General features: G+C 40.9%; 2 protein-coding genes across 6 annotated transcripts in view; both read left to right on the forward strand.

Moving 5' to 3' along the window:
• csnk1g2b (casein kinase 1, gamma 2b) overlaps window positions 1-15498 on the forward strand; it is a 28759-nt gene extending 13261 nt beyond the window's left edge. For 2 of the 5 annotated variants that reach the window (XM_072389200.1, XM_072389201.1), the window contains exons 3-12: window positions 2722-2791; window positions 7667-7815; window positions 8347-8581; window positions 9737-9822; window positions 11062-11146; window positions 11252-11400; window positions 11718-11801; window positions 13167-13268; window positions 14237-14343; window positions 14793-15498. In XM_072389200.1, coding sequence (XP_072245301.1) covers window positions 2722-2791; window positions 7667-7815; window positions 8347-8581; window positions 9737-9822; window positions 11062-11146; window positions 11252-11400; window positions 11718-11801; window positions 13167-13268; window positions 14237-14343; window positions 14793-14847 — 1122 coding nt within the window. In that variant the 3' untranslated portion in view covers window positions 14848-15498. The remainder of the gene's footprint in view (window positions 1-2721; window positions 2792-7666; window positions 7816-8346; window positions 8582-9736; window positions 9823-11061; window positions 11147-11251; window positions 11401-11717; window positions 11802-13166; window positions 13269-14236; window positions 14344-14792) is intronic. The other 3 variants (XM_072389202.1, XM_072389203.1, XM_072389204.1) reach the window with 3 other exon arrangements.
• A 428-nt stretch (window positions 15499-15926) lies between these two features.
• mfsd12b (major facilitator superfamily domain containing 12b) lies at window positions 15927-25466 on the forward strand. Its single transcript, XM_072389208.1, has 9 exons — window positions 15927-18492; window positions 18845-19055; window positions 20416-20548; window positions 20640-20828; window positions 21457-21549; window positions 21637-21729; window positions 22223-22396; window positions 23384-23478; window positions 25294-25466. The coding sequence occupies exons 1-9, from the start codon at window positions 18216-18218 to the stop codon at window positions 25451-25453; spliced, it is 1425 nt and encodes a 474-aa protein (XP_072245309.1). The 5' UTR covers window positions 15927-18215; the 3' UTR covers window positions 25454-25466.
• Window positions 25467-26476: the final 1010 nt, after the last annotated feature.

Below are 26476 nucleotides of genomic sequence, written 5' to 3' on the forward strand. Positions count from 1 at the left end.
ATGGGGAAGAGCCCTTCTGGTCTGTGGGTCAGCTGAACTGGAGACAGGCCGCCACATTTGGCCAAATGCTGCTCCAGCACGTGGCACCACACCCAGTACCCACAACTTCTGCTTCAGGTTGAGTTTATAGGTGCACCACAAAGTTGTCACTAAGGCCAGTCAATTATATAGTTCTAGATGTTCTCTTGACAGAGTTGAAGCACATTTAATTGTCACAATAAACATGAGGAAATTTGATTACGGTTGCAGATGGGAAGGATTTTTTTAATGCAATAAAAATCCCAAATTCTGCTGCTCTTCATAGTGTTACTCCTGCAGCGGTAGGCCCGTCACACCACAGAGGGACTTCTAATTCTAAGCATGTTGTTCAAGGGAGCAGATCAAACTATGTCACCTATATGCGAGAGGCAGAGAAAAAAAAATCTTGTTTTGTATGCAGAGATGTTACGTCAGACATTTGCAGCTCAGTCCTGGTCATTTACACAGCTATAGCTTAGCCCATCTGCTGGGAATACAGATGACTCCTAAGTACATAAAGCTGCCATAAGCCTCTGTTTCCTATTGTAAGCTCTTTTAAAGGGTCCTGCAGTTTGTGCCATCTGTTTTTACTCCTTTTTTATATATATATATATATATATATATATATATATATATATATATATATATTTAGTATTTTCTGTCCCTCTCCTCTCTGGCACGGCCTGACTTGTGTAAGACATGCTTGTTGTCTGTTTTCATGTGGGAGGTGGATGACGCTGCAGCAGTTCCCCGCTCCACCTCTCAGACGAGTCACGTGTCCTCCTCCCACAGGCCTCAACTCCTCTGTGATGCCTCCTGTCTTCCACTCTGTTTCTTCTTTGTGGCACACAGTATCTCTTTACTTCTCTGGATATCTTCTGTGTTGGCCATGCTGTGGGAGCTCGATGCTGAAAGCTTTGTTTTTGTTTTAATGATCACAAATTTCTGCTCTCAGACACAAACCGTTGTTTCAATGGACTACTTGACTAAAAGGACTGAAAAGTGAACCAGGCTGGTATTCCAAGTGGTTTTTCACAATGTCCAGCTCTGAGTTTTTATTCAGATATAGATTAAAAACGCTGATGCTGCTTAACTTTGGGATACAAGGAGAGATGTGGGGTGCATTTAAGAATAAAATTTAGAAAAAGCAGCGTCTGTCCTCTGTGGACCTTCTGGAAATGCTGAACCCTACCCAAGATAACGTCAGAACTGGTCATTAATTTTTTACTAAATTTAACGCTGACTTAATTTGAAATGAACATAAAGAGGGGCCATATGGCCATATGCTGTATCTGCCTTCCATCCAGGACATCAGACCAGCTGTGGTCACAATCCAGTGGGTCATGTTTTAATATTATTTCAGTCGACCGTAATAAACAGAGCAACCAGAAACAAACAGATTTGGAGACTGACAACTGCATCTGTCCCACGAGCAACTTTCAACAAAACCAGGAGATATGTGGGTGGTTGTTTAGCACATATATATAACAAGATTAGTCAATACATTTATTTAAAACCACCCCATGCAAGCCGTCCGGTAAAAGCTCTCCTAACTAAAATCATAAAGTGTATTTTATAGAACTGAGAGTGGTTAATCACAAAAGGATGGAAAGCCCCTCACTTTGCTCATAATTTGTGTTCACACTCAAACGTGCTAGTCGGGGACTAGAAGAGAAGATGATCCCGATTTGATAAAGGCCTAATGGAGTGAATGTTGGAGCTTAACAGCCTTTCAGCTTTCAGTTTAGATGATTTTAAAATAGAAGTGCTTTGGAATTAGATGCACTTGGAAACGGCTGCTAAGATTAGATCTCACAATAAGCAGCTCTTCAGCAGTCATGAGGCTAAATAAGGTTTTTAGGAATTTTCATATTTTATCCAGTTTGATAAATGCAGGTGTTGCAGCTAAAGCGACGCCAACGTTACTCACTGACAGACTTAGTGTTGCGTTCTTTATTGGGGTACTTTTAAATGTCTTCTACTTCATAACGGCTGTAACGGTACACAAAATGGACACTTTCATGCTAACCTACGCTTAGGGTTTGGCGTCATCACCCGCCTCCATATCAGAGTATATTAGTTTAACAAACAGGCGATTGTAAACCTTTTGTACTATTCTTGAAGTGATTATTAGTTCCCAGAGTGTGAAAAGTGGGCTTCTTACTGCTGGTGAGGACAAGGGCTTTAGCACAGACTGTGGCACAGCTATTGAAGATTAAGTAAAGGAATTAAGTTGGGTGTGTTAGTTCTATCCTCCCCACGTTTGTCTATAATGCCCTTGTCATCTTGAGAGTGGGGCTAATCAGATTACATTTTAGGTTGTAAAGCTTGAGCTAGCAATATAATGAACAGTCAGTGCTTGTGGGTTTATTATCAACCATGTCATCACAATGACCTGCTGTCCACCAGCTGGAACTGCTCTTTATCCTCTCACATCTCACAAAGTCTGACACGAAACTCAAGTAAAACATCACATTGTAGCTATTAAAGTCAACCCTCAGAGTTCCCAGTAGTCCCCCTCCCACATGTTGGCTCATGATAATTGTGATCATAGCTTTAGTCTCTCTTTTTGTGGTACTTATGATATCCCTTTACTGCCTTTTTTAAAGTTTCAAAATTAGCATCGAACGTGTCACTGTGCACTGATTTTTATGTGCTGTGTAATATTTAACATTTTCCTCTTTCTTTCCCTCTCTTTTTCAGGAACCCATAAAGTCCAGGGCGCCACAGCTTCATTTGGAGTATAGATTTTACAAACAGTTGGGAAATTCAGGTAAGAGTAATACAGTCTGTAGATAATGAACCTCCAACGAAAAGCACGTTAACAATGAGTTGATGTGTTTTTACTCTGGACTAGGCTGTAAACACCAACAGTATATACAGAAACCCTCACAGTGATGTGCACTCTCAGGTGGGCAGGTCAGACATCACTGATTACATGAGAAAAGCTTTTTCAGATCACGATGAATCAGCTGATACCCACATACTCACATTTATGGGGCCTGGATGCAAAAAGCTGATGATGTCTTTGTGTGATTGGTGGAGACTGTTAACTGCTTTACCACTATCTGAACCAAAGTCTGATGATTGCAGTTGTCTGTTAAAGTGTCCCATCATCAGCCAGTCTCTAATTCTTATCAGGATGTTTTTTACATTTATTTGCGCTATATTGTAACAGTGGTTGGAATTAAATATAAATGAATTTCAGGTCATCTGTAAAAGGATAACGGCTTTTGTAACTGAAAAACTCATGTGCTGTGTATTTATGTGGGTGTGCATATGTGTCATTCTCATTCTAAGTGAGTGTGTTGCAAGTGATTCTCCCTCATCTGTCAGATGAGGAGAGTGTGTCCTGGTCTAATTTAGTGACACGTGCCAGCTCCTTGCACCAGAGCACAAGCCCTCCACTGTCGATAAGGAGTTGGGGCATTAGGGCAGTCCTTAACTATTTATAGCTGGGCCTCTACAAGCATTCAGGCCATTATGGTGTCTTCTTGGATAGCTTCCCTAGTCTCCCAGTCGCTGTATCCTCTGCCTCTGTGATTGACTGCGTCCTGTCTGCAGTTTGCAGAGAAATGGTCTAACATCCAGTACTGATGGGGTGTGGCCTGCTTTTCTTTATGACTGCTCTTATTTTAATCTGTCATTTTGATCTGTCAGCTAATCTTAATCAGTGTATGCTCACAGGTCCGTTAACCTAACGCTGTAATTGCCAGCTCCTGTGCCATTTGTCACGATTTCACGACTGCTTGTGGTTGTTTCGTCCGGTGCATTAAACACATTTCAGCTGGCATATGCAGAAGCAGAGACTAGGACAAGGCTCACAGGAATGAACATAGACGTAGAACGTGAACTGTGATTTCACAGAATTATTCAAACATCGTCTCTGTGCTCTGTGATGATACCTCTTTGTTTTGGATAAATGTTTTTTTTTTTTTTTTTTTCAAACCTCTTTAAGAAAAGGTCAAATTCAGCAGGTGGTGACATAATTAAGCAGTGTTTGTAAGTAAAGGGCACAACTAACGTTGAAGGTCTTCATCGTTCTGTGTAAACACTGTAAAGTTACAGCATTATAACACAGTTTAGCAGAGAAGGCTCGTCTCCCACTGATGGTGGACCACTACGCGATGATGTGGCAGGAAGGCTAACCGTCTACTGTTGGAGAAATCAAGGCGATAGATTAAATCTATTTATGCTGCCAACTTGGCTGAATGGAGACATGTGACACTATTAGTCCTGTCCAACCCCAAGAGCCTCAGATATGTCATAGCATGGACAACTCAACGCTTATCGCCCTGCAGCAGCTTATCTGCACACTGGTAATTCTCTCATGTTCTTAACATATCGCAGCTATTGGGAATCCTGCCTCCCACTTCACAAATTTTTGTGAAAATTGACCTGATGTTACAGAATGAGATGGTTGCAGTAAATGAAGTCTTAAGCCATCTTTAGAAATCCACTGCAGCCCTTACATACATGTGTATATATATGAATGGAGGAGTTGCTCTCATCAGCTGGACTTGGTTTGTATGGAATGTACTGTGCCAGTTCACTGTTCTATTGAGATTGTGTGTAATTGGTAGAAATTGCAGAATACTTGCTGATGTTTGAAGCTCATACTTTTAGGGACAGTCTCCTGCAGTGTCCATGCACATGATTTTCAGAGTCACTGGTTTGTGACCTCTGCCTTTCTTGTTACTGGGAGTTTTGAAGTAACTGTTGGTTCATACTTGATGACTGATTGACAGCTGGGATACATGCACAACAAGATTTTTTTAACAGGCTTAACCCCAACATTTTCAACTGATCTTAAGGTGTCCTTCCACTGGTTAACATTATTATATGGTTAGAGTTGCTCCTGGTGATTCAGTCTGTTTTGTTCACTTGGTTGTTTTTGTGCATATCTTCTCTCTCTGGAATCTGTTATGATACTTGACACTGGAAACATCAGGCGTGGGTCTCTTATCAATATTCAAACTAATTCTGCTCAGTTTTCTGAGTGAAAACAGATAATTTCTTCACCACACTCTGCATTATGTTTGTCCTCAGCCTTTTGTCTGCTGTGTGAAAATCTTGCACTGTTTTAAGAGGAAGTAACGACTCCTGTTTGACTGATCTCAAAAACAGGCCATTAATATATTTACCAAAATTGAAGCTCTTAGTTGCTTGGTTTTTGCATGCATGAGGAGAACAGTCTGTCTTGTGTTGAGTCAGTGCAAGTGGAACCACTGTCCTAGATTCTCTTTTATCAGCCAAATAACTGCTGAAGTTTTGCTGACGTTAAAAGCCACAACTATCTTGTAGAATTAATAGCTTTAATAAAATCACGATTATTGCTGTTTTACTCCCGCCCAGTCGTTTTCAGCCTCATGGCATCTTGTGTAATTGATGTGCTTTTGAGCTGTGTCACATTTAGAGCTTTAGACTCAGTCGGTATAAGCCTGAGCACTGATCAAATTTCACCTTATGGGACCATCTCCAGAGCACTGAGCTTAATGGAAGTCACTTTTTTTTCCTCCTCCACTCAGTGCACTCCATAATCTAAATCTTTAATACACATTCCTTCTCCCCCTCCTTTTCTCTCTCTGGTTGTGTCCTCTTTTCTCCAGCCCACCCCTCTTTGGTCCTTAACTCTGACATTTCATTGTGGGGCAACATTGTCTTCAGCCACCGGGATGCAGCCGTCCCTCTGACTGTGTCGCCTGAGAAGGCCTGCCTGCAGATACAAAGGGGTGGATTGTCTCAAACTGTCAAGCCAGCAGGAGACAGCGTCACTGACGTTGGCTTGCAATGAAAGCATTGCATGAGAGCATTTACCTCAATGCTGAATGCAACGTGCGTTTGATTTCTATTTCTACTATGAAATAGAGAAAAATAAAATATATCTATCCACCCTAACAGGGGCTCTTCTCTGGGCTTTTGTCTAAAAAAATCCCTGTTTTCTGTTAAGATTTGGGACTTTTTACCTTAAGACAAATGCCCCTGACTTCTGCCACCAGTCTTTTCTGTAGTGAGCACCAGTCTCTGCTCACACCCACTGGGAGAAGCTTATAATGCACACTGTGCTCTCCTCTCGTGATGACTGTGCTTTGAATGCCCTCTAGATTTGGGCCAAGCTTTGATGAGTCAGCCTGCCTGTGATCTCTTGTTGCAGCCTCATCTGTCGTGGACATTATTACCAGGAAAATCCTAGAGCCTAAAGTGCAGACAGGTGTGTGTATGCACACGCAGAGGTTTATTTGTGTTCGTTTGCACTGTGGAGGTGTTGCAGTGTGTGCAGAGGATGTTGAGGTATGCAGAGGTCAATCTGACTGTAATACTGAGCACTGTGAACACACTCCCTCAGCTTTTATTTATTTTCTCTTTATTTAGTTTTTTCCTTAAAAATGCACTCTTATTTGGGTAGAAGTTTGTAGACTGTTGGTAGGTTTTCTGGGAAATTGTTGGAATGTGGGGTACCAGGTCTAGTCTAGACTTTAAATGCATGTTAACATGTCTGTAAAAATCAACCCTTTCAAAACCAGGCTAATACACTCACTCAGTCCACAGACATGGTTTGTCTGTTAGTAACTCAATTCTACTCTTATTATTGTATATTGGGACAAAGGACAGTAGCCTAGTTACATGACACCAACAAGCCATAGCTTTAGCCTTAGCTTTCTTATTGAGAGAAAGAAACTGCAGGTCATTTTGAGATGGCATGTTACCGTGGCTCTTCGCACCAATCAAACCTGATTTTAATCTGTTGATTTATCGGTGCATACTCTAAATTTTGTTTTAAAAAAAGTTTTACAATTACTCCTTGCATTCATTAGGACATGCTGTAATGTTCATGCCACACCTCAGAGGACTGTACTCAGTGCCACGTCGATCTTCCCACATACCTCAGAGGGTTTCAACAGAACCTTGACATGAGTGGTGTATGTTTGTTTGTTTCTTTATTTTTGTTGTAAAGGGTTATTACAGGTGCTGCTTTGTCAGTCACCTTTCCCTTTATCCTCTATCCTACTGAAAGAAACACCAGGCCACTCCTGTGTCTGACAAGCCTGCAAATTGGAGTGTATTCAGTCTTCGCTGCAGTTATAGTGTCAGAGAAAAGTCTTCTAACCACCCTTTCCTCTCAACAAAACCGGCATGGAAAATCTGCTCATGATGCATCTTTCTCTTGCTAAGTGGTACATGACGTAAGTGGTGGCAGTATTTTTAGAATGGGAAGTTTTTGAAGTCTGCAAAAAAACGGAAGTGGCAGTGCAATGACATTTTCTGTAGTTTTGGTTGATGCTGTATGATGCAAAGACGATGCAGAAAAAAACTGCAGCCTGAGAAACACAAGGTTGCAAAACTAGCTTGTAGCTTACTTCAGTAACTAGTTATTAGTTCTATAGTAGTGTCAAGTACTTGATTAAGCTTAAAAGTACTTCAAAGTAACTACTTAAAAGCATAGCACACTAGGAATTGTTGTGAGGTATTGATCCCTTGACATGGATTGGAAAACTTGAAAAAGAGTCACACACTCACTGATTTCCTTTCTATAGTCACCTTTTATGCCTTCAGACTTGTATACCAGTGCATTTTGTGCTTAGTAAATACCAATAGCTTTATCTTCAACTAACCCTTTTCATTTTTTTTATATTTTTTGTCTCCACAGAGGGAATCCCTCAGGTGTACTACTTTGGTCCTTGTGGGAAATACAACGCCATGGTGCTGGAGCTGCTCGGGCCCAGTCTAGAGGACCTATTTGACCTCTGTGACCGCACCTTCTCCCTCAAGACCGTCCTCATGATAGCCATACAGCTGGTAAGGCCCCCGGAGAGGAGAGCAGCATGATTATAAAAGGATAAGCTTGCTATTTTGATATGCCGGCTTTACAGAATATATATCACAACTATAAATACATTTTGTTTTGTAGTTAAAAAGCTTGTTCCAGAAAGCTCTGACTCTTGAGAAGCGATAATATTAATAAACAGAGCTTCCATTTTCAACCAGAAGTGCCTGAAATATTCATGAGTAACAATGCACATTAATCTCTTGAAAACACAGCAGCAGTAGTGGTGTCAAGAGTCAACTGTTCCAGTGTATAGTTCACTCATTCATCATCTATCAGACTTGGATTTCCTTAATGGATGATGAAGCGCTGGGTTCTGACAATATTATCAGATATTTGGTATATTTGGTCAGCTGTAACCTGACGGGCACAAACGGCAGACTTTAAGGAAATTATGGATTTTAAAGAAAGAGATTTGAAAAACTAAAAGAAGGAACACAAGCTGCGTTGAAATTTTAAGTATTTGAATTCTTACGTTGTTCCACTAACTCCGCTTTTTCTAGATAACACGGATGGAGTATGTTCACACCAAGAGTCTGATCTACAGAGATGTGAAGCCAGAAAACTTTCTTGTTGGGCGGCCTGGAAGCAAGAGGCAGCACACGATCCACATCATTGACTTTGGTCTGGCCAAAGAATACATAGACCCCGAGACCAAAAAACACATCCCATACCGGGAGCACAAAAGTCTGACTGGGACGGCACGCTACATGAGCATTAACACACACATGGGAAAGGGTACGTTTCCAGCACAGCACCATAGTTTGATTAGCAGCCTTTCAACCAGAATGTGGACAAACGTTAACCTGATTTTACAAACCATTTTCTTTCTGGTTCTTTATTGTTCATTAGGCTCGCTTTTTCATGACTTAATAGGGTTTTTCTGATGTATAGCTTTTTTCTGTTGCGTTTCCTCCGACAGTCTGACACCGTTTTTAATCAGATCATCCTGGTCAGGGATTTTTCTTATTATCTCTTGCCTTGAATTCTGATTGTGAATTCAGACTGAACTCGCTCTGATTTACACACACACAAATTCATCAGCTGAGGGTTTTGTTTTTTTTTCAGCATTCGCCAACATGGAAATTCACCCAATACATGGGTGTTACTTCCATGGATACATTCAGCTGTATTCATCACCACCATCAATAATGAGCTACCGTGTACCTGTCACAAAATGTAATTTGGAAACTATAGGTCAGGGCGAGCCTCTGATATTACTCACTGAGAACAGCGTTACCTTGGAGAGCCTTTTTACAATTTCTTGCTTGTTGTTATGTGCTTTAGTGGTTAAACATGAATTGGAACGTGCTTTGGGTATATTTAGCGGGTAATTAGCAAAATGTAAATTTCCTGAGCAAACTACTGAGGGCAGAATTAAATTACTCCCATTTTTATTTCACTTTTATTAGATTGCTGCCTCTGTGCTTTAGAATAAATCACTGATTTGTGTTAATTCTCTAATATGTAGAATGTTTACACTTTTTATAGTGTTTGACATTAAAACTAATATTTATAGCTAATTTTTTCATCGGGAAAAACACCAGAAACTGTAAAAGTGGGAATGTACTCATCAGAGAGCAGTTTCCATATTGAGCAGTTTATCTGTGATAAATGCAACCGAGAGCTTAAATTCAGTAGCAGACACATTTCTCTAACTTATGTAGGTTTATGTAATGGAGCCGTACAGTCTGACTGTGCTGTGAGGAGTTTGGGTGTTTGCTCTGAATAAAACCTCCCTAAGAGTTAACAATAATAATGATAAAAAGGTATTTTATACTGAAAATGCTACATATTAGTTTCAGAATACTTGTGGAGTTGTGCTGCACCTTCTTATAGTTTCCTGTTCCTGCAAGCTGGTTATAAATTCTTATCTTGTTCTTAAATTTCCAGAACAAAGCAGAAGGGATGATCTGGAGGCGCTGGGTCATATGTTTATGTACTTCCTCCGAGGCAGCCTCCCCTGGCAGGGCCTAAAGGTACTGTGCTGTATTATATTCATGCTTAGCTTTCCTTCTCTTGTTACGGTTCATTCACATGACCATGTGGACAGAACCAGGTGTTTACAACAGCTCCTTCTCACACTGGAGACTTCTCGGGGTCCTCCCCACTGATTTGTCTGTTTCATTGTTCGGAGGATTGAGACGCTCCCTCAAACATGGAAACTTTTTATGCCTCTTTGTTATTCTTTATCCAGTTTTTATTTATTTACTGCTCTGGCTTGACTGCTTGACTGTGGCAAGTTGTATTTACAGCTATTTACCCCAATCAGCCAACACCCACAGACCTGGGTGTGATACCCCTTTAAGTTCTTTAAAACTGTGTCTCACTAATTCTTTTGCTGCATAACACATGCGTCACAAATCTTAATTTACGTGATTAAGGAACTAAAGTAATAAGGAGAGCATCCACATGTTCTTGAACAGCAGGTTAAAGAAGACCGCTAGAGGTGCACAGCTTTCTGAAGGCATCTGTATCAAAGGTGTACAGAGAATAGTCGAGAAGAAAAGACCTCTCATCTGAACATTTGCTGTGTGGGTGGAAGCTCTTGATAGATGAATGTGAGGGATGTAGTGTGGGAGATGTTGCATGGTTCAGGCCAAAACAAGCCCTCACCAACACATAACAGCATAAGAGCTACCATCAAAAAACGACGAAACATTATAGGGATCAGTTGTGGAACTTGCCTAGAGTTGTGCTTGTATGAAATATAGCAGTAAAACAGCATTATGGGGTCTATAAAAAATGTTTCATACAAGAATCCCCTCTTCTGACCCGATTCCACCTTCTCATGATTGGAAAACTTTGGGGATTTGGTCCAAGTATTTTTTGTTAGTAAATAGCTTTGTATCCTTCATCCTTACAGCTTGTTGTGATCACATGAACAAAAAACCAAATGAAAGATTAATTAAAAACAGGTTTGACAGGAAAATAAATATTAGGGGGTTTTTAGGGGATATCACCTGGCCCTAATCTGAAGTGTCATGTCAGAGTTACGTAAACACAGGAATCCAGTTATACAGGAATCCACATATACAAGTGGGATGACTCAGGAACTGTGTGACTTACTGGGAAATTTGCATCTGTCTGCAACTTAAGTGCCCAAGGTGAAGCACATTTGAATAGCACTCGTTTTAATTTAATTTCCATACAGGTGTGTTTTGGCTTAAATTTACGGGATGATTAAAACTGCTGTTATGAATTCTCTCCCCCTCAAGGCTGACACTTTGAAAGAGAGGTACCAGAAGATCGGAGACACCAAACGAGCAACGCCGATTGAAGTGCTTTGTGAAAGCTTCCCCGGTCAGTAGAAGCAGCCCAGTCCCCGTTGTCATTGTTTCTTTAGCTTCCTTCTTATGAGCATTTTTAGTTTGTTCTCATTTGACAGGAAGTTCTCTTATGTTACAGAAGAGATGGCCACCTACCTGCGCTATGTGAGGAGGCTGGACTTCTTTGAGAAGCCGGATTATGATTACTTGAGGAGGCTCTTCACTGATCTGTTCGACATGAACGGCTATGTCTTTGACTATGAATATGACTGGGTTGGAAAATCCCTTGTGAGTCCAACTTATTGACGGACGTCAAGTCTCATGGCTCCAGCTGCCTTATTGGTTTTTCTCTAATTATTTGTGATAGGATTAACAGTAATTATTTTACAGACCATAACTATATATTAATTTTGGGCTATAACCTTCATTTAAAGCACATTTAAAACACAAGACATTAAACAACATGACAAAGAGACGGTAAAGGACACCAAACTCATTACACCTCCTGGACGCATATAGTATGATGTTGATCTTTTTCCTACACACACATGTATGTATTCTTGTAGTGGTCCTTATTTTGAGCTTGCTCTTGTTTTTCCTCTCAGCCCACACCGATAGGCCCCATCCCCAGTGACACGCCCCTTCAGCCCAGCAGCAGAGACAAAGCACAACAGCAAACCAAAAATCAGGTGAGTTCATCAACCTCAAATGTGACAAACCCTGCACCCAGTCTATCCACTTGACTTGACTTACCGTTCAGCCAACCCTGCCCTTCAAGTTCATCTACCACACTCCTGTTGTAGTGCTGAGCCATAAGCAGCTTCCTGGAGAAAACTGCTGCCGTTTCCTGTTACTGTCCACTCTTTGCTTGGCAGTGACAGCAGCTTTCTTTAAAATTCTTAGAATAACAATAATATAAAATAACATAGGAGTTTGAAAAATAACTGAAATGCGCTCAGGCGGGAGGACTGTCCTGCTCCAGCTGTGACAGAAAGCAACATGTATTCCTTCAGTTAATTTCCCCACACCTTGCTACTCACTCTAAGCACCAGTCATTGCATGCACGAGTTGAAAATGCAAAATTGCATTGTTCATACCAGTAATGACAAGCTATTCGCTTAGTGTGTGACAAAGTGTAGTTGTTGTTCTAACAGCATGCTATCTGAGCCTTGTTTGGTTTATTTTAAAAGGAGCAGAATGATTAAGGAGTTTCAGTACGTTGTTTTTTTTTTTTTTTTTAAATCCATAAAATCTGGCTGATAGACATAATTAATGGTACGACCGATCTTGTTCTACTTGATGAGTCTGACTCATCGTTTCCCGTGAAGCTATAGAGGGTGAAAATTTGATTTTATGACTGACTTATTACTGTGGACTCTAGCCTTTTTTTTTACTGCGCCCCATTTACTGTGATTGGCCTGCTAACAACTTGCCACCTTTTTAATGCTGGATAAGCACCTCCCTCTGTACCACATACATTGCTCACAACTTACAACCTGTGACAGCCTGCCTAAAAAAAAAAAAAAAAAATTAGTCTTATGACCAGAGTGACCTTTTTCTCTGTAGTAAAGGCTCTTATTTGTGGTGGGAAGAGAAGAAACGTACATTTTTCTCTGTAAATAAAAGGCTAAAAAAAGCTTGGACCCCGGTAACGTAGATTGCTGTCTGTGTGGTATTGAATATGAAGTGCTACCTGAGATGATCAAGGCTGTTTTCTTTTACTTCTGCATGATTTTATTAGTGTGTTGATCTGTGCTTCACATGAATTTTTGCTTCCCTCTCCTCCTTTATTAACATAGTTTGTCTTAACAAGCCTGCTTCTGCTTGGGAGATGTCTTCTATAATTTTTTTTTTTTGTTTGTTTGTTTTTTATTTTTTTCCCCATTCACTCCCCCTCCTCTTTGTCACCCATCCCTCCACACATCCCTCACTCCTCTCCACTACATTGCCTTTCCCTCACCCCTGATCTCACCTGCAACACCCCCCCCACACACACCTTTTTCTCACCACTTCACAACCACCTGCCTCAACCCCTTTTTGCTCTTTGCGTCAAGTCACCTGAGCCCAAAGGAAGTGAGTCTCAGCCCACTCCCGTGACCAATAAGGAGACTCTGGGGTCGCACCTCACAGCTGAGCGGCTGGGGGGCTCTGTTCAGGTACCGCTGCTGCTGCTGCTCTGATGGCTCTGAGTGCATGAATTCACCTGATTTTTGTGTCTGACTCCCCCTTCTCACCGCCTCCACACTGCCTGCCTGTTAGATGCTCTGTTTTGACTTTGGTGTGTTTGCATCACAAACCCCTGTGTGCCATTGCTTTGTGTGTTGCTCTCACTGCTGGTTTCAGCTCGTCTGCTTGTAGGCTGCCCTCAATACAGGGTGTGCAGAGATGACATCCAGCAGTACTCAGACCTCATAAAATAAAGACTCTTGTATCAAAAGAAAAACTCAAAAGGTCATGAGCAGATTAGATTTTTTTTAAAACGGCTAAATATGAAAGTTGAATACTTCTACAGTCACGTGTACATTATGTCAGAGGTCCAGTTGTATTCCATCAGAAATCAGGTTTCTGTAGTAAATGAGGCCACCCAGTGTTGGCTCGTAGAATTGCCGCTCTTTACTTTAAAGGGCAGATTCACGTTTCTGTTCTAGTTTGTGTTCACATGCAAAGTTAAAACAGCTTCCTTGTTGCTCCTCCTACTGGCCTTTCTGTTCTAATACACTTCAGGTGTCAGGAACAGAGGATGATACCTTTTAAGAAGTATTTAAATCAACTATCCGTTTTCCAAATATTCTCTCTTTTGTGTTTTTGAAAACCTTTTTCAATTGACCGTATATTTGTGTTGTTGTGTTTGGAAGACATGGCAGCACAAATGCAGAATGTAACACTAAACTACTGTCACTGTGAAAGAGCTACCCCTCTGACGTGGAAATGTGTGGAACTGTCCTTTAAACTCCTCTTTAGTGGGCTCATTCCAGGTTACATGCTTATCTGCTCTCCCTATCTGTGAGGGTTCATCCCTGGAAATAATCAAGGTTATATTTTCATGTAAATGTTCACATCCAGCTTGCAGTCTTCGGATCACAGTGTCTGTGTTTGAGCAGTCTGTCGTTCTCTAACGGTGCAGGTGATGAGCTCAACGAACGGCGAGCTGAACACTGATGATCCCACAGCTGGACACTCCAACGCTCCCATCACCGCTCCCACGGAGGTTGAAGTGGCCGACGAAACCAAGTACGCAAAGAGTTATCCTCAGATCCACTCGCTGCCATGTTGGGGCTTAGTAGCATATCCAAATCTTTCAGCCGTCTTTAGAGTCTCATTGGGTTTAGCCTTTTTATTTAAGCAGCTTTTTGATGACAGGATACAATCAGTAAAATGCATAAAGCAATTTCACCAGTCAACAGCCATGAATTCACCGTGAAAAGCTGCAGGTTTTTTGACCAGGTGGTCAGGACTGGCTGGTAGTTGTTCAGTGTGTTTATAGATGTAGAGTAATCTGACCTCTGCTGTCGCTACATGTTGGAAGTATTACTTTGTCCCTCTAACTATGCTGTGGTTTAGAGTTTGAAACTTGTAGCTTCTGGAGTTTGGACGATGCAAACTGGAAACTAGATTGGCTTGTGCGTTGATCTCTTAGAAAAGTTACAACTTTTCTAAATGTAATCTTTGCTCTCCCGCAGGTGCTGTTGCTTCTTCAAAAGGAGGAAGAGGAAAGCCCTCCAGAGGCACAAGTGAAAGAAGAGAACAGAGAGAACTTGAAACATTGTGGTCACTGTCAAGTTTTAAATGGAAGCAACTACACAAACCCCTGCCCTCCCCCCTCCCTTATCTCTCTCCAGCCTCGCCCTCACTTCTCTACCCCTCTGACCCTCTTCCCCATGTACCTCCCTCCTCGCGCTCTCTCTCTCATTCTCAGAGCTCCCTGGCTAATGCCGAGTTGAAGGAATGTTGCAGTCCTACTGACTCCACAACAGACTCTTGATTCCTCTTCCGATGGGGAAAAAAATAAATAAATAAACATACCTGCATTGCAACAGGGGGGGGGGGGGCTTGAGAAAAAAGTTTGGGAAAAAAAAAGAGAGGAAAAAAAGCTGTAACAATGAAACTCGAATACCGTGGCGTGAATATGAAAAAAGATGCTGTTTGAAGCAGTTGTTGTATTCTAGATTCCATACAGAGCGTGTATTGTTCAAACAGTCCAGCTGTTGATCAGGGGAAACCATTCAAGTGGCTCGAATGAAAGAAATCTGCTCCTTAGGAAATTGCTCATTTTCTTTTCTTTGGTGTGTGTTTTGGGATCAAGGTGAAGAGGAAAAGGTGAAATATACTGATGTTGATTTAGAGACACAGGAAGGATTTCATCTATAAAACTTAATTTGGAAGATTTTTATGTTTTTTGTTTTTTTTCTTCTTCTTTTGTAAATGAATCCTCAGTTTTTGAAGTCAGATCCCTGCATTGAAAACTTATTTTTATGTTGTAGTGTTCTGGAGTTCAAGTCTTTTCCTCACTTTGGCTTTCTTTTTGTCCGTCATCGTGGTCTTTGTAGCACAGTCACTGGCCTCAGGTACTGTGGAAGAATGAGAGAAACAGATATTAAGCTCCCATATTATTGCACTTTTGGGGAAAAAAAACAAACAAAACAATTACAGTGGAAAGCTAGGGTTTGAAATTAACAATTAAGAAAACATCTTAATAAAGACTGATCTAGGAGGAGTCCCTCACAACGCTTATATCTGAGTTACGGCTGAAAAATGTTGTCGATTTTATTTTTTTCTTCCGTGGAAAAAAAAAAAAAAAAAAGAAAAGATGTCTTTTGATTTTATTTCTTACATCAAAAATAATTTACCAGGAAATCATAGTTTGTGCCTTTTTAAGTAAAATGTTTAAAGCTAAAGCGAGTGTCCCGCCATGACATTTAATCTAATCTGACCCAAATGCTCACTGGATTACTGTGTGCGTGAGATTGTGTGTTTGTGAGGGTGCACGTGGGCGCTTGCTAATCCAGACGTTTTTGTATGCAAATATGTGAAATGACCGTGTGCACGTCACTCATGCATTGTTCTCCATGGCTCTGCGCTGTGACGCTCGGCACATCTGTGCAGCGGTGGCCTGGACGGCCCGCTGCAAGATCAAGAAAGTCTAACTGACAGAATCCCCCCCAAAGATGTTTGAAGCTTTGTTTTCTTTTCTGCTGGGTGTCACCGGCAGACAAGCAGCTCACTGGTGTTCGCTTGTTTTAACGGCACATCAGGGCTCCGGCTCCTGTTTCTGATCAAACTGCACGAGACAGTGAAAGCCACCTTGTTGTTTCGAGCTCCTCTGTGCTGCAGACAGATGTAGTTTCATGGATCCCTTTGGACTTGTATTTTTGTTTCCTGCTGCCCTGTGTTGATAAATGCTTAAATTCCCCCTAAAATCTTATTGGTTATGAAAAGATTATCATCATCACTGCGTTGCTTCCAGGATATCATAGTTCCTCAAACAGGTGGCAGAGGCTGATACCCCTACCTGACCTTAAAAAAAATCATGTGGAGCTCACCTAAAGTCTAAATTTCCTACAATGCAGTTGGGCGGCCCTCCGAATTTTCTTTTAAAACCATGTTATTTTGTTAAAGCACAGAACTTGAGCCAAGGCTGACATTTCCCCGATGATGTCATCATAATCTCTTTTTCAGTCTTTATCAAACTCATTTGTGGGTTTGTTTGTTTGTTTTTTCTTAGGCTCACCTTCATGTGTAAAATTGGCAAAGTGCTCCTTTAAAGACCCATTTGAGTCTGCTTATTCTCATGGTCATTGGCAGATTACTGAACAGGCCTATCAGGGCACAGGCCAAGGTAGTCGAAGGGAGTCTGTAGCCAGAAAGACGGAACAACAAGGACACGTAAAATCATGTTTATGCAAAATTACCCTAAAAGCAAAGATAAAATTTAACACAAAACAAACCAGAAGGGGGCCTCAGAGCTGTAAAACGATCAAAAATAAGACAGGAAGTCTGAAGGTGAAACAAAGAAAATAGCTAAATAATGCAAAACTTCAAATACAGTTGGGAGACACAATTACCAGAAGTCCTACCAGCGTGGTTTGTGGTTTTGTTTCTCACTGTCAGGGGTTTCAGGATTTGTCCATGATTATGAATCATGGGTTAGTGTAGTTTAACTTTAGCTCGGCTAATTACTCAATACTGTCTGACCAGTACATCTCAGCTGTGTGATGTGAATGACAACCACGTGAAACATGTCATCAACCAGTCACAGGAAGTTGATTGTTATCCACTTTTTATTTTTTTATTTTTACAAAAAAATGTTTTTAATGCACAGCTGTGGGATTGTTGTCATGGGAGACGGATGAGGATGAAGGTGTAGCGGCTGAATTTCAAAGCTGGTGGCAGTTTTGAGTCCGTTTCAACTTGAGTCACACGAACCCATCTGTGAAATGACGCCAAGCCCTGTGTTTTACATCTTGAAACTACGTCTGGCTTTCATAGAAGGTCATCAGCATTTGAATTGAATTGGTTTGAAGTTGAGATGAGCTGAAAATGTGTTCCTCTAAGCAGGTTCTGGGGGAACTAAAGTGCTTAAATCGTTCCGTGTGAAGAACGGAAAGAGGAAGCGGCCGTGTATGGAAAGCCCATTGTGCAACTCACGGGTTTGAAATTCAACTCATAACCATGACTTAATCTACACGACATATAAGGCGTGTACACTGCAGAGCTGTATGTTTGCCGCTGCATAATAACCCAAACACATCTCCAGATGTCCGGAGGATAACTGGAGATACCAGTGCGCCTTTACGCGTGAAGGCATCGCTGAATCCAATGCGCCCTCGACAGCATCGAACACTTGCTGGCGCATCAGACTTATTCCACCCAAAACCACACCGGTTCAGCTGGCCAGCGTGGGGACCCAGCTTGGTATAATCCATTACTCTGCGTTTATTATGTGATTTCTAATTGGGGAGTTTTTTTGGAGATGTTCGGACCAGGGTTGAACTGTGCTTCTGCTCTACGTCTCTTGGTGTAACTATTTGCAACATGTATTTGTAAATATGACAACGACAGATCTCTAATTGTGAATAAAGGAAGTTTTATCACAGGAGTCGATCATGGAGCAGTTTGTGCCAGCAGATCGGACTTTATCAGTCTGCAGGCGGGTTTGTTACGCAGCGGGACACTTTCTGAATGACCTGTGCGCCTCCATTTGGTTTACATATTTACTGGTCTACTTCCACTCCGTGCTCGGCTTCCGGAGCGCCTATGCAGGTGTGCTGCTGCTCATTGGCCAAGTAGCGGACGGATTTTGTACGCCTCTGATTGGCTATGAATCGGACAAGACAGCAGGCTTCCTGAAACTCGGCAAGAGAAAAAGCTGGCATCTTTTGGGCAAGTATCAAAGGTCAACTGTAAATCACAAAGTACAGAAATAATGCAGTAAATCTCAATAAGTAACAACGTCTATGGGCTATGAATTATTGTGGTGTACTCATACATGGAAATACAATATAACAAAGCTCAATACAGTAAGTTTCCATAAATTGAACTGAAGGAGGCCTGTGTGCGGATGCACAAGGGGCATTTTTAATGGAGTTGGTTTAAATTTTCAGCCATAGCACACCATTTATGTAGGTTTCTGTTTGTTTGTCTGCAGTCTTGCGTGGTATATACACTTTCCAGTCGTTCTGCTCTGTCTTTGAACCGCCAAATGTGAACGTTTCCTAAATCCATCCATTTCCAGGAACCATTTGCGTCCTCGTGTCTTTCCCCTTCATCTTTACGCCCTGCCTCGCGTGCACTGACAGGACTCCTCAGTGGGCGCAGATCGTCTACTTCACCCCCTTCATCATCCTCTTCCAGGTTGGCTGGGCAGCCACGCAGATCTCGCACCTGTCCCTCATCCCGGAGCTGGTGTCTCGGGAGAGCGCCAAGGTGGAGCTTACTGCGTACAGGTGAGGTGACTACACCGGGAACGTCCTGCACTGGGGGAGGAAGTAGCGTGCAGCTTACTAACAAATAAAGTTGTGCATTTACACGTATTTCAGCAACAAAATAATGAATTTGATATCTGAACAAAAACTATTTTGCTCGACCTCATTAATGATTGATACACCACTTCATGGTTTATGGCTCAGGACAACGTTCGGGTGGCCATTTTATGAAAAATGTATGTACCTTCTGTTTAATAAACTCAAAATCTAATGACGAATGCTTTTTGTCCCGATCTGTCAAATTAAGCATTCTCTGAGTGATCATGCCCAATCTCTAACCTATCGTTAATGTTTTACGACTTCTCGTTGCTCAGTGTTTTATAGCTTGTCTGATAATTACTGAGCTGGTGCTTCAGCAGAAAGATTCACATCAATAACAACATGTACACCTTAAAATGAGCCATTCTTATTCATGTCAAGCTCCGGGAGCGTTTAAATGGCCCCCGCCTCTGCTTCTTGCAGTCTAATGCCGCCTGTTGATGTACACATTACTGTCCCCTGCCGTCGGCAAGCGTACATGTCATGTCAAGCCGCGCTTGTGTCTTGCCTGTTGATCAGAGAACCTGCTCATTAACCAGCGGTCAAAGGGATTACCTTTAACTAGTTAACTACCTCTGTCTAAAGGTATCAAAATCCACCTGTGAGCGCCTTTAAACAAATTCCTTAAAGCTCTCCGCCTCTTTGAACAGTCCCAAACAAAAGTTAAGGTGCAATAATAAGAAATTGTTGTTTTATGTAAGGTCATGTGCAAATTATTGGTTTTCAGCAGTGTCCTATGGTTGGTTGGAAACCCGACAGAGAAAATAAGCGTTCCTCTATTAATAGGTGTTATGATAAGCTAACCTGACAATCTTGTACATTGACTACAAATGGTATGAAACTCCAAGTCTGCCTTTGCTAAAATGTAGATCTATTGTTTTGATCAACTCTTATGATTTAATTACCTCTGTGACAGCCATTGCAACTGATTCTGTCTTTTTGACTGAAGGGTTTTACTCTCTCTGAGCTTGAAAACATATACAGTGTAGTTCTTATAATTTCCCAGTCTTTCTGTTTTCCTTCTGTGCCTGACCTGTCCTCTAAGCCATGAATTAAAAGCAATGCAGAGGAATAACTCAGATGCAGAAGTTTATCAAAGTAAGTGCTTCATATCATCTGGGAAAAAAACAAAAAAGGAATTCAAAGAAAAGGAAGTGGGGATTGTGTAATTCTTTCATAATTTTTTCTTGTGTCCTAAACTGTGTCAGTGATACTTCCTGGATATGTTAGCCTCTATGATACTGTGTGATATATTCAAATACATGTGTTCATCAATGTGTAGGTATGCCTTCAGTGTGGTGGCCAACATCACGGTGTATGCTGTGGCCTGGCTGCTCTTTCGCTTCCAGTCTGAGGGCAGTGTGGACCCCTCCATCATAGACAACCTGGGCCCGGTGGACATCCCCCTGTTCAGGGTAAGAAGAGCCACACCTGGGAGATTTGCCACATCTGGACTCTCTTATGAGATCACCATTCTCACCTGAGCTGTCTCTCTCTCTGTCACAGAATCTGTCTCTCATAGTGCTCGGTACGGGGGCGTTGTTCTCTCTGATTTTCCATGTGGGTACAAAAGAGGATCCGTCAGCCTCAGGAGGAGGAGGAGGCCAGCTGATCACGTCTTCCCCTACACAGGAGTCTGCCACTCTTACTGTATTTCAGTGGAAGCACTGGTTGAAGGAACCAGCCTTCTACCAGGTAACAGCATCATCAGAAAGCTTCTCTTTCATTTCGATCTTTGGGAAACTCTTGTGTAAATTAAGTATTTCTTCCTCAGTAATTAAGAGCAAAGTAGCAACCAGGTGTTGCTGGACCAGTTGCCAAAACAAGCAAACCTGCAGCTACTCAACCAATGTAACAATGCCAAGACTAGCATCGTATGGTCATAACCACACACTGGAGTCTACATGCAGCATTTTGAACCAACAAGCTAGAATTTCAGTGTCTGGTGTAATTTATGGAATCTGGTAGTAATAGCTTTATTACATAATACAATGGCATGCGACTCTTTGAGCTGCTTGAGAACCTTTGCCTCTTCATGAAATCCCAGAATGACATCAGGATCCAGCGATCAGGGCTCTTTGGGGCTCAGACTGTCTATTCCAGGACTCCTTGTTCCTCTCGTCACTGAAGATGCTCCTTTACGACTTTGACTGTCCGTTTGATGTTGCGGTCTCGCTGCAGAATTAATTGAGTTTATAATCTAAATATTTTTGGTGCCTAAACTTTGCTCAATGCTGCCTTTGAATTAGATTTATAAGATTTATGTGGACTGCAGTTGGATAAAAAAGCAAACTTTACCTCTTGTGTTCTGATTTTGTCCCAGATGGCTTTTCTCTACATGTGCACCAGACTTATCGTCAACTTGTCTCAAACCTACATCTCTGTTTACCTCACCTACTCACTCATGTTATCAAAGGTAAGACAATAGGATTGACACGCTGACTTTAGTTAGTTTTTGGCTTGTGTGTGAAACATTGTGTTCTTAATATTTTTTTTGCCTCAGAATTTTATCGCCATTATCCCCCTGGTGATGTACATCAGTGGCTTCGTGTGCTCACTGGCCATGAAACCAGTGAGCAGGCTCATAGGCATCAGTGTAAGTGTCTCACTTTCCATGACTTCCCCTTTCTGCAGTTTCCATCATATGTGTCAGGAAGTTTTGGCTTGTTAGTTCACTGTTTCTTCACTTGCAGTGAATGTCATAAGTGAATTAAAGCAGTTAGTAAATCCAGTTGGAGACTGATAGTCTGGATATGTGGGAATTTTCTAGTTGGCACAGTCCAGTCTTGCTGATTTGATTGTTTTCTTTTCTTGCTTGTCTTTGATTTTCTGTCAGATTTATGCTTATTGTGAGATTTAGAAGCAGACCAATCAACCATTATTAGGGCAAATATGACAAACATCTTCTTATTAATGAATTTATTTTCCTATGTGGAATGACAATCAAGCAATATGATTATCACCTCTATCTATTCAGGTGTACCCTTCATTTTACTTCATTAGATATGACCCTGCTCTGTGTCATGTTGAAAACATTAAGCAACCCTTTTTTAAATAACTATTTCTTTCTTTTTATCTCATTATGTCAGATGACCTATTTCATTGGCCTGCTGCTGGTGCTTGGCTTTGCCACCTGGGTGTTTTTTGATCACAAGATGGAAGCAAACAACATCTTTGGAGCAGCAGTGCTGCTGGGGGCCGGTTCAGCTACCATCCTGGTCATGTCTTTATCCATGACAGCCACGCTCATCGGGGAGCAGACAGTAAGTCAAGGGAAACAAAATCAAACCAGTTTTTCTAGTTTTTAAGAGAGTTGTTACACAATTAAAATGAAGAAAGTTGTCAGAATTCAGTTTTAAATGCTTCCTTTTATAAAAGTAGCACAAAAATGGTGCACAAAGTCAAACAGACAGTTTGGAGCCTCATGTTGCTGTGTAAAATGTACATAAGACAGTTAAATTATTTGTTCATCATTTAAATGGTACAACAACAAAACAACCAGTCATGAACCAATTAAAAATATTGAAATGGACAATTTTGTGACAGGTTGTGACAGGGGTAAGAAAAGTATGGAAAACATCTCACTGCTAATTCGGTTGGCTGGAAGCACATCAGTTACATTACTGGGAATAAAACACAGCTTTTAGACTTTAAGAGGTTAAGATACAGAGGGTTCGACACTCTGTGGACAAACAGTTCAACAATTTACTATTAATGTTCATCAACAAAAACTGCAATTAATTTGGTCATTTAATCCCTAATTATAAATACTCACTATGATCTACAACTGCTTTTTTGGAAATCATGGATGCTACAGGCTAAAGACCAGATAGATAATCCTGTCTGTATCCACACGCAGTCCAAAAGCCAGCATCCGGCATGGTATGTGTGCTCATTCAGCCTCAGATGGCAGCATTAATGGTGATGGATGGCATCTTTTTCAGAGATTGTCTTGATTATTTTAGCAAGACAATGTCAAACTACATTTCTCAGTTCCAACATCTGATAAGTTATACTTTTCCTATTTTTGACTAAAAACAGAGCTTACATGATCAGTAAAGCAGTTTTAACTTTAGACTGTCGTGTCTAACATTATGTGGACAGAGATGATTGAAAACACAGAATCAACACTCTTTTGCAGTGATTAAAGAATGCAGTGATTAAACTTGTAAGCGTCTCAGACAGACTTGAGTGTTTTGTACTTTTTTGTATTGAGTGTAATAATTAGTGGTCTATGTGTTGTTTGGAAGCAAAGTGGAGCTTTTGTTTATGGAGCGATGAGCCTGACTGATAAAGTGGCCAACGGTGTGGGAGTCATCCTCATCCAGAGCATCTGGCCTTGCAGGTGAGTCCCTCTGCGGCTGACGCCCTGATGTCGCCCATCTCTTGAAATAGACACTGTAGCGAAAGCTGTGAACAGAATGCAGGCACAGAAAGTCAACCACAAAAATCAGACTGATTTCACTTCCCCATGCCTTTTTTAGTCTTACCAGGGCACGACACCCTCCTGCTCGCCCTCTGTGTTAACTGAAGACAAGCAGTTAACTGTTAAACAGTGAATAAATCAGCTGTGAGTGCGCTGATAAAGCTCTAGGTCTGAGTCGAGTCTCCAGTACTTCTGCTCTTCAAAACCGAGGGCCGTTCTAGAGCTCTTTAACACGGACAGATCACAGACCACATAACCTGCCCTGGAACAGTTTATGTTCAGTTTTGGATTGAAACATCTGTAAAAAGTGCCATTTTCTGGCTGATTCTTTTACTGATGAGATCCCGGAAAGCAAAATCAGAGTGAATATGCAGAAGTTTTGAATCTCTGCTGATGTATGATGATTTGGGATTCATTTGTTGTGTTGTCACAACGGACAGAAATTCAACTTTTTGAATGTCATCTTAAAAATCTGTTTGCGTATTTCGATTTTTGTTCAAATGTCAGCATTTTAAACCGAAAACCTCCCGCTTGTCCTCTTGTGCTTTCATTACTGCAGCAACAGTGGACAAAGAGGCAGTGAGTGCAAAGCCAAAGCTCCAGATCCGTCCTGTTGGTCCTGGTTGACTTTTAACTGAGCTGACCTCAGCCTGAATGTTTAGACCGAAGCTTTGCATATTTCTGTTCCTCAAAACCGGTGTTTTAACGTAACATAGCAGGACTGACGGACAGGACGAGGAGCTTCAGATTGTGGGTAATGTGCTGTTGCTCATTAATGTGCACGCAGCCTGTGGATGCATAACAGATAGTGAAACTAGTGTGCAGAGGTTAAAGACTCCAGATTGTGTGTTTTTGTTCAGCGGGGATGCACTGACACTGAACGCTGAAATATCACAAATCAGGTATTTTATACTGCTTTTGCTTCCATCATATTGTGGCTGTTACATAACTCGGCTTATTGAAATCTTTATGGCCTAAATGCTACTCAAGCAAATCTGACTGAAATTTTTAATGATACCGTTCATGTCACTGAACATATTTGTGAACAGAAACACCAGCAGACTTACTCTTACACTTACTCTGTTTGTTATCTTATATAGCAGGTAACTGAGATCCAATAAAACAAGTGTTCATTGAGGGCGTACTTTAGTAGTTAGTGAAACACGTCCATTCAGTGTTGTGAACTTGTGATCGGCTCACCCAGGAGGCATGATAATACCAAGTCTGAACAGCCTCACACAGACACACACACAGACTGAACTCAGTAATAACAACCACGATATTCACACAGGGAAGATGCACTCTGAACTATGTATGCCTCTAAAAACAACTGTTGGCTATCTAAGGAAAGTAACATTAATCAGAAACTTTTAATATTTCTCAAATTTAATATTTTAGAAATACTAGAAACCTTTAAATCCTACAGATTAAAAAAAACATTTTTTATAGTGATTTGTGTTTTTATTTATTGATTTCTTCACAAATCACTCGTCTGTGCCGCAGATATAAGTAGAAAAGCCAAGAATACTGACAGATGGACCAACCAATGAGAAATATAGCCTACAGGATAATCCCAGTCTAATCCTTAAACTTTTGTCTTTTTTTTTTCCTTTTTGAAATGATATCATAAAATGGATTATCCAGTTTAACTCCACAGACAGGACCTTTAATTTCTCCAGAACCACAACTATTTAATGTTTTTTGGCCCTTCATCTTTTGACCTCTCCTCCACAGCTCCGAGTCCTGCTGCCCAGACTGCGTTTGGTTTTATCGTGACGTCATGGCGAGCGTAACCGGGGGCGTTGCCGTGGCTGCTGCCCTTGGCCTGATCACAGTTCTCATCTGGCCAATCAGAATACGGAGCAATTACCTTTTAAACTCCAGACAGCAGTGAGCGTTGGTGTCTCACAAACACAGACGTCTTTCCTTTCCTTTTTAACCTTCAGTATGATGTGAGGATCACATGTACTTCTTCATCTATTTTCTTCTATTTTTTTTTCTGCCTTAATCTCCCCAAAACTACAGCTGGTTGCATCCAAGCTCCATAAGGGTCATCAGTACATGGACATATTATGACAGAGTTCACTTTCATTAATTTTGAGGAATTTTAAGAGGAATGCCTATGCAGAATTTAAAACCATGCTACCATCTAGTGCACGAATATGTAACTACACTACTTTTAAGAGAAACTGCTGAAACTGAGAATTACATCAACATCCAGACATATGGCTAAATTTACAACTATAATATATATATATAAAAAATATATAAATATAATAACAAACCAAGCTTGGGGTTAAACACAAAATACACGAGGAAATTAGTATTATAATATAAATTATAATAAGTGTTGAAAGAACATGTTGACTTGTGAAAGCTACACAACAAAAACTGAGTCTTGAAGTATTTTTTTGCACTATAAGTAAAAAGTGAACGCCTTACGCAATTCTTTAATCTCTTATCTTAAAAAGTTACACATTTATGGAAGAAAATAAGTATTTTCCTTACTGCCTTTTTGCCTCCTGCTGTGAATGAAGCCAGAAACGAGGTGAACCGGACTGTTTTTGAGTGTAAACGTGGCTGTCATCAACAAATGTGGCTTTTAATATTGGTTTTAATGATTTGTTTGTTATAAGCAAATCATTCAAATAACTAAATATTGGTTGTGTGAGTCTAAAAATTTGCACAGAAATGATACTGAACATGGTTTGATGGCCGAATAATCACTTTAAACTTTTTTTTAATAATTCTTTGCACATTTAACATAATGTTTGCTCATATTCCTCATGTATATCTGTCTCTGTTGTATCCTTATTTGTGGTGTTATTGTAAATACTCTAGTCTCATAGGTCTTTTGATAAGTTTCCATAAATTAGTAAGTAACTCACTAATGGGAAATAAATTCCTAATACTTCCA

This window comes from Leuresthes tenuis, unplaced genomic scaffold (assembly GCF_036924035.1).
Source record: "Leuresthes tenuis unplaced genomic scaffold, fLeuTen1.0.hap1 SCAF_7, whole genome shotgun sequence".
NCBI lineage: Eukaryota > Metazoa > Chordata > Actinopteri > Atheriniformes > Atherinopsidae > Leuresthes > Leuresthes tenuis.

Bases quoted from the DNA above. Each gene is read 5' to 3' on its own strand.
- mfsd12b (XM_072389208.1), top strand. From the start codon at position 18,216: ATGGAGCAGTTTGTGCCAGCAGATCGGACTTTATCAGTCTGCAGGCGG. The intron at 20,549-20,639 runs GTAAGAAGAGCC...TCTCTGTCACAG, and splicing joins TGGACATCCCCCTGTTCAGG to AATCTGTCTCTCATAGTGCT. The intron at 23,479-25,293 runs GTGAGTCCCTCT...TCTCCTCCACAG, and splicing joins CAGAGCATCTGGCCTTGCAG to CTCCGAGTCCTGCTGCCCAG.